Source organism: Chiloscyllium punctatum, chromosome 36 (assembly GCF_047496795.1).
Source record: "Chiloscyllium punctatum isolate Juve2018m chromosome 36, sChiPun1.3, whole genome shotgun sequence".
In the NCBI taxonomy this organism is placed as follows: Eukaryota; Metazoa; Chordata; class Chondrichthyes; order Orectolobiformes; family Hemiscylliidae; genus Chiloscyllium; species Chiloscyllium punctatum.
Genome location: NC_092774.1, coordinates 17,154,813 through 17,171,888, shown reverse-complemented (window position 1 = coordinate 17,171,888; position 17,076 = coordinate 17,154,813). Strand labels below are relative to the sequence as shown.

The 17,076-nt window shown below is 49.7% G+C and overlaps 1 protein-coding gene and 1 pseudogene across 1 annotated transcript in view; both read left to right on the top strand.

The window, feature by feature from the left end:
• The window catches only part of LOC140460832 (uncharacterized), a 174,377-nt gene extending 165,038 nt beyond the window's left edge, over positions 1 to 9,339 (top strand). The window contains exon 6 of the mRNA XM_072555487.1: positions 7,610 to 9,339. Coding sequence (XP_072411588.1) covers positions 7,610 to 8,738 — 1,129 coding nt within the window. The 3' untranslated portion in view covers positions 8,739 to 9,339. The remainder of the gene's footprint in view (positions 1 to 7,609) is intronic.
• Positions 9,340 to 14,403: 5,064 nt separating this feature from the next.
• LOC140460865 (uncharacterized) lies at positions 14,404 to 16,947 on the top strand (annotated as a pseudogene).
• Positions 16,948 to 17,076: the final 129 nt, after the last annotated feature.

Sequence of the window (17,076 nt, the reverse complement as noted above, 5' to 3'; positions counted from 1 at the left end):
CTCTTCGGAGGGTCAGTGTGGACTGGTTGGGCCGAAGGGCCTGTTTCAAACTGTAGGGAATCTAATCTAATCTAGCATAATTTCTTGTAGACAACCTGTTCTTGGAATCGTATTTGTCCTGTCTGGTGGTTAGGATTAAACGTTACTTCTGTGATTGATGGTTAGGTTCAGATTTGTTACTTCTGCATTTGCAATTTTTTTCACTGGACTTACATCCGTCTGAGGTTTCTTGTTTGTTCTGAGTCGTATCTGCCTGACTCAGTCCCACCGAGTTAGCCAAGCAGAAGCCATTTTGTCCTACCTCCCATGTTAAAGTGGAGATTTGAGGTGGCCCAGGGAATCCTTTGAGAACTCAGACCTGTAAAGCCTCACTCTTGGTTTGTCCTGGAAATCATACTCTTTGGAAGCCTGGAATAAAAATCTCTCATCATAAAGCCCCAAAATGCAATTCAATTCAATCCATTGCAGGTCTCTGTCTCTGTCTCTGTCTCTCTCTTTTGAACGCTGAAGACAGCAAAGATGTATTTTGTGAATGCCCCGCTTGCAAGGGGAAGTAAGAATCCATTATAATGGACAAGATCCAACCATTAATTACAAAGCTATGGATAGTACCCAATCTTGTTTCAGGGTCAGATTCAAAGACTATCATTAATTTCACAAGGGAACGGCTGTGAATGTTATCACTTGGTGTCCTGTTCACACAGATTCACCAACGCTAAGGTAAACATTCTTAATTGCCTTACAGCATTCTGTTATCACTGGGTGAGCCCACAACAACCCATGCCTCTGCAATTTCTCCACCAGCCTGCCATGTGGAACCTTTACTGAGGTCCATGTACACCACGTCAACTGCCCTACCCTCATCTCCATGCTTGGTCACCTTCTCAATAAACCCAATGAGGTTTGTGAGACACGATCTGCCCTTGATGAAACCATGTTGACTATCTGAAATCAAATTGTTGCTTGCTAGATGATTATAAATCCTATCTCTAATATTCCTTTCCAAAAGCTTTCCGACAACAGAAGTAAGGCTCACTGGTCTATAATTACCTGGGTCATCTCTGCTGCCCTTCTTGAACAAGGGCACAACATTTGCAATCCTCCACTCTGGTACTAAACCTGTCGACAATGACAACTCAAATATCAAAGCCAAAGGCTCTACTATCTCCTCACTTGCTTCCCAAAGAATCCTTGGAAAAATCCCACCTGGCCAAGGGCACTTGTCTACTTTCACTCCTTCCAGAATTGATAACACCTGTGTGCAACTAACCTCGATCCTTTCGAGTCTAATATCTCGTACCTCATTCTTCTCCTCTACAATATTCTCTTTTTCCTGAGTGAAGACCGATGAGAGATATTCATTAACACCTCTCCAATCTCCACAGGGCCCACACTCAACTTCCCACTTCTGTCTTTGACTGGCCCTATTCCTATCCTAATCATCCTCTTATTCCTCACATCCCTATAGAAAGCTTTAGAGTTCTCCTGTATTCTATTTGTTAAAGACTGCTCATGTCCTCTCTTTGCTCTTAACTCTCTCTTTAAATCCTTCCTCGCTGATCTGTGACTCTCCATCGCCTCATCTGAACCATCTTGGCTCATCAACACATAGGCCGTCTCCTTCTTTGTAACAAGAGATGCAATTTCTGTTGTAAACCACGCTTCCCTTACCTTATCACTTCCTCCCTGCCTGACAGGGACATACCTATCAAGGACACACAATATCTGTTCCTTAAACCAGCTCCACATTTCAATTGTCCTTATCCCCTGCATTTTGCTTCCCTATTCTATGCATCCTAAGTCTTGCCTAATTGCATTATAATTGTCCTTCCCCCATCGATAACTCTTGACCTGTGGCATGTTCCTATCCCTTTACATCGCTAAATGAAACCTAATTGAATTATGGTCACTCTCTCCAAAGTGCTTACCTTCCACTAAATCAAACACCTGGCCTGGTTCATTACCAAGCACCAGATTCAGTGTGACCTCCCCTCTTGTTGGCCCTTCGACATACTGTGTCAGAAAACCCTCTTGCACACACTGGACAAAAACTGATCCATACGATGTACTAGAGTGAAAGCATTTCCTGTCAATGTTGGGGAAGGTAAAGTCCCCCCTAATGACCATCCTGTTCCTTTCACTCCTACCCAGAATAATTTTTGCTCATCCTCTCTTCCACCTCCCTGGAACTCTGCGGAGGCCTATTAAAAAAAACTCCAAGCAGTGTAACGTCTCCTCTCCTGTTTCTAACCTCAGCCCACATTACCTCAGTAGACGAGTCCTCATCAAACGTTCTGTCAGCCACCGTTATAGTATCCTTGACTAACAAGGCCACACCTCTCCCTCTTTTACCGTCTTGGCTGTTCTCAATGAAAGATCAAAACCCTGGAACCTGCAACATCCATTCCTCACCCTGCTCTATCCATGTCTCCGAAATGGCCACAACATCCAAGTCCCAGGTACCTATCTGTGCTGCAAGCTCACCTACCTTATTGTGGATACTCTGGCATTGAAGTAGACACACTTCAAACCACTTCGCTGTCTGCCAGCACATTCCTGTGACCCTGAAATCCTGTCCCTGTCCTTCCTGCTCTCATCCTCCTGTGCATTGCAGCTACACCCCCCGGTTCCCATCCCCCTGCTGAGCTAGTTTAAACCCACCCGAATAGCACCAGCAAATTTCCCACCCTGGTTCAAGTGAAGACTGTCCTGTTTGTACAAGTCCCACTTTCCCCAATTATCCAAAAACCTGAAACCCTCCCTCCTGCACCATCCTTACAGCCACGTGTTCAGATAATATCTCTCCCTATTCCTTGCTTTGCTATCACGTGGCATGGGTAACAAACCAGAGATAACCACTCTGTTTGTTCTAGCCCTCAGCTTCCACCCTAGCTCCCTGAAATCCTGCCTTACATCCCTATCCCTCTTTCTACCTATGTCGTTGGTACCTACGTGGACCAAGGTTTGGGGCAGGACACCCTCTCCCTTCAGGACCCCAAAGACACGATCCAAGACATCACGCACCCTGGCACCTGAGAGGCAACACACCAACCGCGAGTCTTGTTCGTTCCCAACAAACCTTCTATCTGACCCTCTAAGTATCGACTCCCCAATGACTAATACTCTCCTGCTTTCCCTCCTTTCCTTCTGGTGCAAGAGACCTGGGCCCCAGTGCATACCCCTAGTAGGACGTTTTCCCCCCTCAACAGTACCCTCTGACTTATACAGCAGGAAGAAAATAAAAGTAAGTCGTCCCTCCTCTCCCAGGAACCTCTGCTCTCCAACTTCAAATGTAAAACCTCAACTCAGTGACTCCCCACTCCTGGGTTGCTGCTACCGCTGAAGAATAGAAAATGTCACCTGTTTTTTTTGTGGTTAGCACTGCTGCCTCACAGCACCAGAGCCCCGGGTTCAATTCCCCTCCCACGTCTGCGTGGATATCCTGCCACAGTCCCAAGATGTGTGGGTTAGGGTGAATTGGCCACGCTAAATTGCACCATTGTATTAGGTGACGGGGAATGGGGCTGGGTGTTTTGCTCTTCGACGGGTCGGTGTGGACTTGTTGGGCCGAAGGGCCTGTTTCCACACTGTAGGGAATCTGATCTACAGTTCTGGAATTTATATATTGATGAACTGAAACCTGCAACCCCTTCAAAAAGATGAAGGATTCAGCAGCGGTGCAGGTTTGTGCCAAACATTGCATCGGTTGCAAGTCACTGTGATGTTTTGCTATTAATTCTGTGTCTTATGATCCTGCAGCACAGCCACCCGCAGAAGGAGCAGCGCTGCAGAAGCGAGTGCTTCCAAATACACCTGGGTGGGCGGGGTTTACCAGGAGGGGCGGGGTTTAGCCTGGGGGACGGGTTTTAGCGGAAGGGCGGTGCTCATGGGCGGGGCGTGTCTCGTGAGGTACGCGCGCTGGTAGGCGGGGCGAGGCTCAGCGGACGATGCGGCGCGTCCAGCCTGGACGCGCGCGGCTTTGTGGGCGGTTGCGAGTGAGGGAGGGGGGCGTGGTTTTGACTCGCGCGGGGATCGCGGCGAAGGGGTGGGGTTTGGTGCAGGAGGGGAAAGAGGTTTGGTTCCCAGAGGCGGGGCTTTGTCCCGAAGCGGCGGGGCTTACGAACTGCGTTCGGAAGGGGCGGCGTTGACGTGTGACGTTGGCGGAGGAGGGGGCGGGACCAGGACCTGGACCAGTGGGCGTGGCCATCCCGAAGCCGGAAGTGTGTCCGCGGCCTGTTTCCTCCGCTGGAGCCTCGCCTGCAGCAAGTAAGGTAAAGCTTTATCAATATTTCCTTTTACAGAGTTTGTATTTAATAACCAGTAATGGATACTCAATATCATCATCAAGTCCCAAAATGCAATTCATTTCAATCCATTGCAGATAAGCACTAAGAGTTAATTTTCTACAGGATTCAACAGTCTCAGCACTAAAATGGTCTCACAAGGGAACGGCTGTGAATGTTATCACTTGGTGTCCTGTTCACACAGATTCACCGATGCTGAGGCAAACGTTCTTCATTGCCTTACAGCATCCTGTTATCACTTGGTGAGCCCAGGTGTCCCTATCTTTAAGTTCTCTCCTCATTCTGAGCCTTCCTGCCTGTTTATTTTCTAGTGCAGTAAATGTATTCAATAATTCAGCATTACATTTTAGTCTGAATGTTTAAAGACAAGTTTTAAGGCTATAGACTTTATCACCCAGATGCCCACACTCTCATTCCTCCCTTTGATTGCACCGCGATCACTGAAAGAGAAGGCTAGTCCAAACGAATGCCCTTCAAGGTGGTCCAGCCATCAACATCCTGTAGAGCAGCACCACCATCTTCACAGCTTATCTGGTCATATTTATCATCACCATCGACACGTGTGGGTGAGCCATCAGATCGCGAAAGGAACATCTTCTGGGGCAAATCTATATCACTAAGGGACCTCATAAGCCTAGCAATTAAATAGCTAACAATACCAATACCGACAAACAGACATAGCTAAACTGATAAGCCAATTGTACCATCGGCCCAATCTGCAGTTTCCCCAACTGGTCCCTTCAGTCATTCTGTCACGGAATACCTGGATCACTTCTTGTATCTTAGTTAATATTGCCAGTGAGATTGGGAATGCCCATAGTGCGTTTATCTTGGACAATGGTGCAGACCTCACCCTCCCGGGCGAGTATATAGCCTAAGGCACACCGATTCTGCATAGAGTAAAGACACAGGTCTGATAATCCCAGTTTACTCTGTTCCAGAGCCTCTTTACTCTTATTTCCTTAAATGGTCAGGCCACAAAAGAGGGAATTGAGGTTCTGTTGACTTGTCACCCCTGCCGATCCTTCCAACCTCAGGGTACTCTGGATTCCCCAGCCTATCGGGTGTCCTGTATTGTCACCCAGTCCCTTGGGATCCTTTCAGTTGGAGCAAGGTTGGCTGAGGTTCCATCGACTTGTCCACTGGCCTGGACAAGGTACTGTTGTGGGAACAAGGGCTCCGATAGTGACCTTATGAGGGACATCTTTGCCATCCAGGACAAGGAAATTGGTAGCTTTACCTTAGCTGAAGAAATAATAGTCTGGTTTGGTGTATATTAGGGAGAGTTTGTCAAAATAGGTTACTGAAATGTTACAGCAGGGGGTCTGGTCAGGTCTACAGGAGTATAGGGTCAACGTTTTGCAAGAGGAGTCGCTTTAGCACTGTACAAAATGGGCCAAGTGACTTGAGCACTCGCAGTGTATGGGAGACAATGGTCCTCAGAATGCTGTTCCCATTGGGCTCTCCCTTAGCTCTATTGTTCATGGTCTTGGTGACAGTATCAGGTTCTGAAAAGAGAAAAGGCCTATAAATGCACAAGGGAAGGGTTCCATTCCAGGTCCATGTGCCACATAAGGCCTGCTGTACCCCAGGCAGTGTTACACCAGCTGTTTGTATACACAGACCGGAGGTATTGGAAAGTGATATTTCTCTTCACAGGATCGGCAGTAGGAAGTCTGACAAATAGAATGGAATCGGGGACTGATTGGTGCGGCCATTCAATTGACAACGGTGCAGTTGGACGCAAGCTGAGCGCCCAGCGACTGTGACCGTCATAGGGGTGGGAAGTAAAACCTGGAAGGTTTCTCCGTTCTCCGTTAATATTACATACAAAGTGTCGTCCATTGTCTGAGCGAATGCACGCAGGTATACTGAAGCGGGGAATTATTTCCTTAAACAAAATCTTCATCACAGTCTCAGCAGTAGTGTTAGGAGGAGGGTAGGCTTCAATCCACTTCAAAAAGACATCAACAATAAGCAAAACATATTTATAGCAACTCAACTCATTTCTCCAACTCAATGAAGTCCAGTTGAAGTGTCTCCAAGGGACCCTCCAGCAAGGGAGTTCTCGTAGAGAGCATGTTCTGCCCTGACTGGGAGCAGAAGAGTTTGACTGAAGTGTGTCTGTGTTAATGCCTTGATGTCTCATTTTGCTCCCACCTTCCCGGTGTCATTAACCATTTTGTGTCTGGTCCTTCCTCAAGAAGCTGCATTGTAGCTGAATTGACACTTTTTTATTGCTTCCCAAAATCAGACCTGCTCACTCTCAGCAGGATCCCAATGTTGTGAAAGATATTAACTTTCAGGTGGAGGTATCCAAAATTCAGAGAGATGTCAGTCTTGATGTTTTTGCTTTTTCTGCCCCTGTAAGATCCTGAATCAGCACCTTCAGGGGAATTAGTTAGAGCGCAGTGAGAACAGAGGGGATGGGAGAGTGGGATGGTACTTTCAGTTTTGTGGAACAACAAAAGATTATTCCACAGAAAGTAGAATTGCTTGTTCTGAATTTCTACCCTGTACTGATAGTGATGACTTTTGTAATCTCTTTTTGCAGAGTATATGAAAATCTGAAGACTGAAGTTTCAAAATCAACGGATGAAGGGCTTATTCCCGAAACATTGACTCTCCTGTTCCTCGGATGCTGCCTGACCTGCTGTGCTTTTCCAGCGCCACATTTTTTGACTGACTCTCTAGTGTCTGCAGTCCTCACTTTGATGTCAATGTCTGACAGTCTCTGAATCCATCGGGACCACAACGATTTTTGACTGTGATTTCTGTGAGAGGGATCTACACTTTTTGGTTCCTGTTTGAGGACGTTTTCAGCATCAGTGGGACTGGACGAGAGATCCCACTGTTGCAGCGCACTGTGTGTGGAGCCTGAAACAGTGATACGGCCTGGGAAGGGGACTTCACGGCAGGGAGGGGCTCTACACGTGTTTGTGTGCAGCTGAAGCTGTGGCCATGGAGGAACCTGAGGAATCCCGCCCTGTGGAGGAACTGTGGAAGTGTGGTGACTGTGGGAAAGGCTTCCTTGTCCCACCTACCCTGGAGACTCATCGACGCAGTTACACGGGGGAGAGGCCATTCCTCTGCACCGACTGCGGGAAGGCCTTCAGATATTCCTCTCACCTGTTGGCCCACCAGCAGGACCAAACGGGGGAAAGGCCCTTCAGCTGCCCAGAGTGTGGGAAGGCCTTTACCCAGGCCTCCACACTGCAGAGTCACCGGCGTATCCACACGGGGGAGAGGCCCTTCAGATGCCCAGAGTGTGGGAAGGCCTTTACCCAAGTCTCCACCCTGCTGAGGCACCAGCGGGTCCACACAGGGGAGAGGCCCTTCAGCTGCCCCGAGTGTGGGAAGGCCTTCAGTAATTCCTCCACCCTTGTGACCCACCAGCGGGTCCACACGGGGGAGAGGCCATTCAGCTGCCCAGAGTGTGGGAAGGCCTTTACCCAGGTCTCCACCCTACTGAGGCACCAGCGTGTCCACACGGGGGAGAGGCCCTTCAGCTGTCCTGAGTGCGGGAAGGCCTTCAGCGATTCCTCCACCCTGCGGAGTCACCAGCGTGTCCACAATGGGGAGAGGCCGTTCACCTGCTCTCAGTGCGGAAAGGGCTTCACCTGCTCCTCCAACCTGCGGAGCCACCAGCGTATCCACACGGGGGAGAGGCCCTTCAGCTGCCCTGAATGCAGGAAGGCCTTCAGTAATTCCTCCGCCCTGTTGAGGCACCAACATGTCCACACGGGGGAGAGGCCATTCACCTGCTCTCTGTGCGGGAAGGGCTTCACCTGCTCCTCCACCCTGCAGAGTCACCAGCGTATCCACACGGGGGAGAGGCCCTTCAGCTGCTCTCTGTGCGGGAAGGCCTTTACCCACGTCTCCTCCCTGATGACCCACCAGCGTATCCACACGGGGGAGAGGCCGTTCACCTGCTCTCAGTGTGGGAAGGCCTTCACCTGCTCCTTCAACCTCCAGACCCACCAGCGGGTCCACACGGGGGAGAGACCCTTTAGCTGCCCAGAGTGTGGGAAGGCCTTTACCCAGGTTTCCACCCTGCTGAGGCACCAACGTGTCCACACCGGGGAGAGGCCCTTCAGCTGCCCCGAGTGCGGGAAGGCCTTCAGCAATTCCTCCACCCTGCTGACTCACCAGCGGGTCCACACGGGGGAGAGGCCATTCACCTGCTCTCAGTGCAGGAAGGGCTTCAGGTATACCTCCCACCTGCTGACCCACCGGCGGGTCCACACGGGGGAGAGGCCCTTCAGCTGCCCCGAGTGTGGGAAGGCCTTCAGCACATCTTCCACCCTGCTGAGACACCAGCGGATCCACACCGGGGAGAGACCGTTCACCTGCTCTCAGTGCGGGAAGGGCTTCACCTACTCCTGCAACCTGTGGAAGCACCAGCGAGTTCACGTGCCATCGCAGGGGGATTGAAGGAATGACGGCCGAGTGCCATTATCGATTGGACTATCAACCCGGTTCCGAGGTCTGCCGGATTCAAATCCTGCCACGACAGATGGCAGAATCGGTATTCGGTCAGAAATGTGGAGTTCGGAATCTAACCATGAGACCGTTTCAGGGAGGGGGTGGTGTGGGAGAGAAAGCCCCCATGTGATTCCCTCTCTCCCTCGTTAGGGAAGGGAACCACCATTGGGGGAAAGGATTCACTCAGTCATTCCAGCTGCATCCTTTACCCGGTCTGGCCTATACCTGACTCCAGACCCACAGCAGTCTGGTTGACTCTACACTGCCCCTTCCTGGCAAATGAGCAGGGAGACACTTACTTGGAGACAGGGTATGGGTTAAAATTGCTGAGTGAGGCAATACTTCCTCCGGGTTACAGCTGTACCAAGGATCCAATTACAAAGGGACAACTTGGTGCTGGCCAATAGTAAAAACAGTGAGGGGGGTGGGACAGGGGAGGTGTGGTGTGTGCACTTTGACCTTGAGCTGTTCAAAAAGCACCTGCTGTTTCTCTGCCTTTTTGCTGGTGGGATCTGAAGCTGTAACAAAGTTGGGTTGCAATAAAGGTTAGCTGAACTTAACACCGGGCTCAGACTCTCATTGAAAGCTTTGAGCTCCAAGAGGTTTTTGTTTTAAAGCTGCTCATTTCTTTCAGCCTCCTGCACTAAGTTTAGAACATGGAACATAGAACAGTACAGTGCAGAACAGGCCCTTCTGCCCTCGATTTTGCGCCGACCTGTGAACTATTCTCAGCTTGTCCCCCTACACTATCCCAAAATCAACCATGTGCTTATCTAAGGATTGTTTAAATCTCCCTAATGTGGCTGAGTTGACTACCTTAGCAGGTAGGGCATTCCACCCCCTTACCACTCTCTGCATAAAGAACTTGCCTCTGACATCTGTCTTAGATCTATCATCCCTCAATTTGTAGTTATGTCCCCTCGTACAAGCTGACGTCACCATGCTAGGAAAGAGTCTTTCACTGTCTACCCTATCTAATCCTCTGATTACCTTGTATGTCTCTATCAAATCCCCTCTTAGCCTTCTTCTTTCCAATGAGAACAGACCCAAGTCTCTCAGCCTTTCCTCATAAGACCCTCCCTCCAGACCAGGCAACAACCTGGTAAATCTCTTCTGCACCGTTTCCAATACTTCCCACATCCTTCCTGAAATATGGGGACCAGAACTATACACAATATTCCAAGTGTGGCCGCACCAGCGTTTGTATAGTTGCAGCATGATATTGCGGTTCCGGAACTCGATCCCCCTACCAATGAAACCTAACACACCGTGTGCCTCTTCACAGCACTATCCACCAGGGTGGCAAATTTCAGGGATCTATGTACATGGACTCCAAGATCACTGCCTTCCTGTTATTCTTCCCAAAGTGAATCACCTCACATTTAGCTGCATTGAACTTCATTTGCCACCTCTCAGCCCAATTCTGCAGTTTATCCAAGTCCCCCTGCAACCTGTAACATTCTTCCAAACTGTCCAGTACTGCACCAACTTTAGTGTCGTCTGCAAATTTGTCTACTTTCACTCCTTCTAGAATTGATACCACCTGTGTGCAACTAACCTCGATCCTTTCGAGTCTAATATCTCGTACCTCATTCTTCTCCTCTACAATATTCTCTTTTTCCTGAGTGAAGACCGATGAGAGATATTCATTAACACCTCTCCAATCTCCACAGGGCCCACACTCAACTTCCCACTTCTGTCTTTGACTGGCCCTATTCCTACCCTAATCATCCTTTTATTCCTCACATACCTGTAGAAAGCTTTAGGCTTCTCCTTTATGTGTTAAAGACTGCTCATGTCCTCTCTTTGCTCTTAACTCTCTTTAAATCCTTCCAAGCTGATCTGTAACTCTCCATCGCCTCATCTGAACCATCTTGCCTCATCAACACATAAGCCTCCTCCTTCTTTGTAACAAGAGACGCAATTTCTATTGTAGACCATGGTTCCCTGACCTTATCACTTCCTCCCTGCCTGACAGGGACATACCTATCAAGGATACACAATATCTGTTCCTTAAACCAGCTCCACATTTCAATTGTCCCCATCCCCTGCATTTTGCTACCCTATTCTATGCATCCTAACTCTTGCCTAATTGCATTATAATTGCCCTTGCCCCATCGATAACTCTTGACCTGTGGCATGTTCCTATCCCTTTACATCGCTAAATGAAACCTAACTGAATTATGGTCACTCTCCAAAGTGTTCACCTTCCACTAAATCAAACATCTGGCCTGGTTCATTACCAAGCACCAAGCTCCAGTGTGACCTCCCCTCTTGTTGGCCCTTCAACATACTGTGTCAGAAAACCCACTTGCCCACACTGGACAAAAACTGATCCATACAATGTACTAGAATGAAAGCATTTACAGTCAATGTTGGGGAAGTTAAAGTCCCCCATAATGACCACCCTGTTCCTTTCACTCCTACCCAGAATAATTTTGCTAATCTTCTCTTCCACCTCCCTGGAATTCTGCAGAGGTCTATAAAAAAACTCCAAGCAGTGTGACCTCTTCTCACCTGTTTCTAACCTCAGCCCACATTACCTCAGTAGACGAATCCTCATCAAAAGTTCTGTCAGCCACCGTTATACTATCCTTGACTAACAAGGCCACGCCTCTCCCTCTTTTACAGCCTTGGCTGTTCTCAATGAAAGATCAAAACCTTGGAACCTGCAACATCCATTCCTCACCCTGCTCTATCCATGTCTCCGAAATGGCCACAACATCCAAGTCCCAAATACCTATCTGTGCTGCAAGCTCACCTACCTTATTGTGGATACTCTGGCATTGATGTAGACACACTTCAAACCACTTCGCTGTCTGCCAGCACATTCCTGTGACCCTGAAATCCTGTCCCTGTCTTCCCTATTCTCATCCTCCTGTGCATTGCAGCTACACCCCCGGTTCCCATCCCCCTGCTGAGGTAGTTTAAACCCACCCAAATAGCACCAGCAAATTTCCCACCCAGGATATTAGTACCCCTCTGGTTCAAGTGAAGACTGTCCTGTTTGTACAAGTCCCACCTTCCCCAGAATGAGCCCCAATTATCCAAAAACCTGAAACCCTTCCTCCTGCACTATCCTTGCTGCCGCATGTTCAGCTGATATCTCTCCCTATTCCTTGCCTTGCTATCATGTGGCACGGGTAACAAAGCAGAGATAACCATTCTGTTTGTTCTAGCCCTCAGCTTCCACCCGAGCTCCCTGAAATCCTGCCTTACATCCCTATCCCTCTTGCTGTGGGAGATTAGAAATGTTGTTTTTTGCAGAGGAGGCGAAGTGGGGGGAAGGGAAGCGGAATTCTTGTAGCATGTAGCGTACGTAATGAATATAGAGGGTCTTTTAAAGAAAATAGTTTTAAGCTAGGAAATAACTTTAAAGTGTTGTAGTTGACCACAAAAAGAAGCAGCAGGGACATTTCACAATAAAGCTTTTAGTATGATAAGAGAAACTGGATAAAAGAACAAGCTGTAACAAACAAGGAACAAAGAATGCAGACAAGGACAGCAGGATGGCCAGATAAGAAAATTACTAACAAGTGAGGTAATCGGCTTATGATAGAATGGAAAAAGGGAGGTGCGATTCAGCAACTTGTAAACTGAATAAGAAAGCGAACCTGCTCTGTTTTGGCACACATTTCTGCTCCATTGCAGAAGCGTCCGGTACATGTAAGACTGTAATAAATTGTTCTTGTTTCCAAGGCTTTGTCTCAGGCTGATTGATTTGTGATTGAGTTCTGTTTCTCACATTTCTACCTATGTCATTGGTACCTACATGGACCATGACTTGGGGTTGGAAACCCTCTCCCTTCAGGACTCCAAAGATACGATCCGAGACATCACGCACCCTGGCACCTGGGAGGCAACCGCGAGTCTTGTTAATTCCCAACAAAACTTCTATCTGACCCTCTAACTATCGAGTCCCCAATGTCTAACACTCTCCTCCTTTCCCTCCTTCCCTTCTGGTGCAACAGGGACAGGCTCTGTGCCAGAGACTTGGGCCCCAGTGCATACCCCTGAGTTATGCAGTGCCCCAGTGCATACCCCTGACTTATACAGAAGGAAACACAAATAAGTCGTCCCTCCTCTCCCATTAACCTCTGCTCTCCAACTTCAAATTTAAAACCTCAAATCAGTAACTCCCCACTCCTGGATTGCTGCTGCCGCTGAAAAACAGAAAATGTCACCTGCTTTTTTGCGGTTAGCGCTGCTGCCTCACAGCGCCAGAGCCCCGGGTTCAATTCCACCCTCCCCCCCCCCCCCCCCCCCACCACATCTGCGCGGATATCCTCCCACAGTCCAAAGACGTGTGGGTTAGGGTGAATTGGCCACGCTAAATTGCCCTGTATCGTTAGGTGACGGGGAATGGGGCTGGGTGTTTTGCTCTTCGGCGGGTCGGTGTGGACTTGTTGGGCCGAAGGGCCTGTTTCCACACTGTAGGGAATCTGATCTAAAGTTCTGGAATTTATATATTGATGAACTGAAACCTGCAAACCCCTTCTAAAAGATGAAGGAATCAGCAGCGGTCCAGGTTTGTTCCAAATATTGCATCGGTTGCATGACACTGTGATGTTTTGCTATTAATTCTGTGTCTTATGATCCTGCAGCACAGCCACCCGCAGAAGGAGCAGCGCTGCAGAAGCGAGTGCTTCCAAATACACCTGGGTGGGCGGGGTTTACCAGAAGGGGCGGGGTTTAGCGGGTGAGCGGTGCTCATGGACGTGTATCGTGAGGTCCGCGCGCTGGTAGGCGGGGCGAGGCTGGAGGCGCGCGGCTTTGTGGGCGGTTGCGCGTGAGGGAGGGGGGCGTGGTTTTGACTCGCGCGGGGATCGCGGCGAAGGGGTGGGGTTTGGTGCAGGAGGGGGAATGAGGTTTGGTTCACAGAGGCGGGGCTTTGTCCCGAAGCGGCGGGGCTTACGAGCTGCGTTCGGAAGGGGCGGGGTTTACGAGCTGCGTTCGGAAGGGGCGGGGTTGACGTGTGAAGTTGGCGGAGGAGGGGGCGGGACCAGGACCTGGTCCAATGGGCGTGGCCATCCCGAAGCCGGAAGTGTGCCCGCGGCCTGTTTCCTCTGCTGGAGCCTCGCCTGCAGTAAGTAAGGTAAAGCTTTATCAATATTTCCTTTTACAGAGTTTGTATTTAATAACCAGTAATGGATACTCAATATCATCATAAAGTCCCAAAATGCAATTCATTTCAATCCATTGCAGATAAGCACTAAGAGTTAATTTTCTACAGGATTCAACAGGTGGGAAGTAAAACCTGGAAGGGGCCATCCCAACGAGGGTGGAGACCTTTGCCAGTCCAGTTCTTGACGAGCACCAACGAACCAGGCTCTACCCGTGACGAGGCTGAAAGGGAGGGAACATCGCTGTAGGTCACACACTCCTGGGAGTGAAAGGCACACATAACATTAGATAGAGCAAGAACATAACCAATCATTGTTTTGGTCATGTGCTGGACGTGGACTGAGAAGGGAGGCGAATCGTTCCAAGGGGTACGGAGGGGGTGACCAGAGAGACTCTCAGCTGGAGACAGTCGTGTCTTGCCCGCAGACATGGATCGCATCTGGAATAAGGCCACAGGGATTAACATAACCAGGAGAGGCCAGACTCGGCCATTAATTTGGTAAATTTAGTCTTGAGTCTGGTTAAAACATTCAACAAGGCCGGCCGCCTGCGGATGATAAGCACCGTGCAGTTGCCGACAAATACAAAGCTGGGAACAGAGTTCTCCGTTAATATTACATGCAAAGTGTGGTCCATTGTCTGAGCTAATGAACGCAGGTATACTGAAGCGGGGAATTATTTCCTTAAACAAAATCTTCACCACAGTCTCAGCAGTAGCATTACGAGGAGGGTAGACTTCAATCCACTTCGAAAAGACATCAGCAATAAGCAAAACATATTTATAGCAACTCAACTCATTTCTCCAACTCAATGAAGTCCAGTTGAAGTGTCTCCAAGGGACCCTCCAGCAAGGGAGTTCTGCAGCAGACCTGACGCTTTCAAGGTGGAGTCGCTTGAGTGATGGAGTGAGCTGCCAGAGGAAGTGGTGGGTGCTGGTACGATGACAAGTTAAAAGGCTCCTGGATGGGCATCTGAATATGAAGGGTTCAGATGGGTCAGGGCCAAGTGATGGCAAATGCAACTGGTGTATAGAGATGTACAGCACAGAAACAGACCCTTCGGTGCAACTCGTCCTTGCTGACAAGAGAGCCAACCCAATTTAGTCCCAGCTGCCAGCACCCAGCCCATATAGGGGCCAAGTGATGGCAAACGTGACTAGATTAATTTAGGATATCTGGGCAGGTTGGGCCAAAGGTTCTGTTTCTGCGCTGTGTGACTCTAATTGTCTGCAGTGAAAGCAGAAGTGTGGTTGTGAAGGCTGGACTTTCAGAGCATGTTCTGCCCTGACTGGAAGCAGAAGAGTTTGACTGAAGTGTGTCGGTGTTAATGCCTTGATGTCTCGTTTTGCTCCACCTTCTCGGGGTCATTAACCATTTTGTGTCTGGTCCTTCATCAAGAAGCTGCATTGCAGGTTCACCCTGAATTGACACTTTATTTTTGCTTCCCAAAATCAGACCTGCTCACTCTCAGCAGGATCCCAGTGTTGTGAAAGATATTAACTTTCAGGTGGAGGTATTCAAAATTCCGAGAGATGTCAGTCTTGATGTTTTTGCTTTTTCTGCCCCTGTAAGATCCTGAATCAGCACCTTCAGGGGAATTAGTTAGAGCGGAGTGAGAACAGAGGGGAAGGGAGAGTGGGATGGTACTTTCAGTTTTGTGGAACAACAAAAGATTATTCCACAGAAAGTAGAATTGCTTGTTCTGAATTTCTACCCTGCACTGATAGCGATGACTTTTGTAATCTCTTTTTGCAGAGTATATGAAAATCTGAAGACTGAAGTTTCAAAATCAACGGATGAAGGGCTTATTCCCGAAACATTGACTCTCCTGTTCATCGGATGCTGCCTGACCTGCTGTGCTTTTCCAGCGCCACATTTTTTGACTGACTCTCCAGTGTCTGCAGTCCTCACTTTGATGTCAATGTCTGACAGTCTCTGAATCCATCGGGACAGCAACGATTTTTGACTGTGATTTCTGTGAGAGGGATCCACACTTTTTGGTTCCTGTTTGAGGACGTTTTCAGCATCAGTGGGACTGGACCAGAGACCCCACCGTTACAGCGCACTGTGTGTGGAGTCTTAAACAGTTATACGGCCTGGGAAGGGGACTTCACGGCAGGGAGGGGCTCTACACGTGTTTGTGTGCAGCCGAAGCTGTGGCCATGGAGAAAGCAGAGGAATCCCACCCTGTGGAGAAACCGTGGAAGTGTGGTGACTGTGGGAAAGGCTTCCGTTTCCCGTCTGCCCTGGAGACTCATCGGCGCAGTCACACCGGGGAGAAGCCATTCCCCTGCCCTGTCTGCGGGAAGGCCTTCAGACATTCCTCTAACCTGCAGGCCCACCAGCAGGACCACACGGGGGAGAGGCCCTTCAGCTGCCCCGAGTGCGGGAAGGTCTTCAACGATTCCTCCAACCTGTTGAGGCACCAGCGTGTCCACACAGGGGAGAGACCCTTCAGCTGCCCCGAGTGCGGGAAGGCCTTCAGTGATTCCTCCTCCCTGCTGACCCACCAGCGGGTCCACACGGGGGAGAGGCCATTCACCTGCTCTCAGTGCGGAAAGGGCTTCACCTGCTCCTCCAACCTGCTGACCCACCAGCGGGTCCACACGGGGGAGAGGCCCTTCACCTGCTCTCAGTGCAGAAAGGGCTTCACCTGCTCCTCCACCCTGCGTAACCACTGACGCGTCCACACGGGGGAGAGACCCTTCAGCTGCCCCGAGTGTGGGAAGGCCTTCAGCACATCTTCCTCCCTGCTGAGACACCAGCGGATCCACACCGGGGAGAGACCATTCACCTGCTCTCAGTGCGGGAAGGGCTTCACCCGCTCCTCCCACCTGCGGAAGCACCAGCGAGTTCACGTGCCATCGCAGGGGGATTGAAGGAGTGACGGCCGAGTGCCAATATCAGTTGGACTGTCGACCTGTTTCCGGGGACTCCCGGGTTTGAATCCCGCCACGACAGATGTCAGAATTGGTATTCGGTCAGAAATGTGGAGTTCGGAATCTAATGGTGAGACCGTTTCAGGGAGGGGGAGGTCGGGGGTGGGGGGGGAGAAAGCCCCCATCTGATTCCCTCTCGCCCTTGTTAGGGAAGGGAACCACCATTGGGGGAAAGGATTCACTCAGTCGTTCCAGCTGCATCCTTTACCCGGTCTGGCCTACACC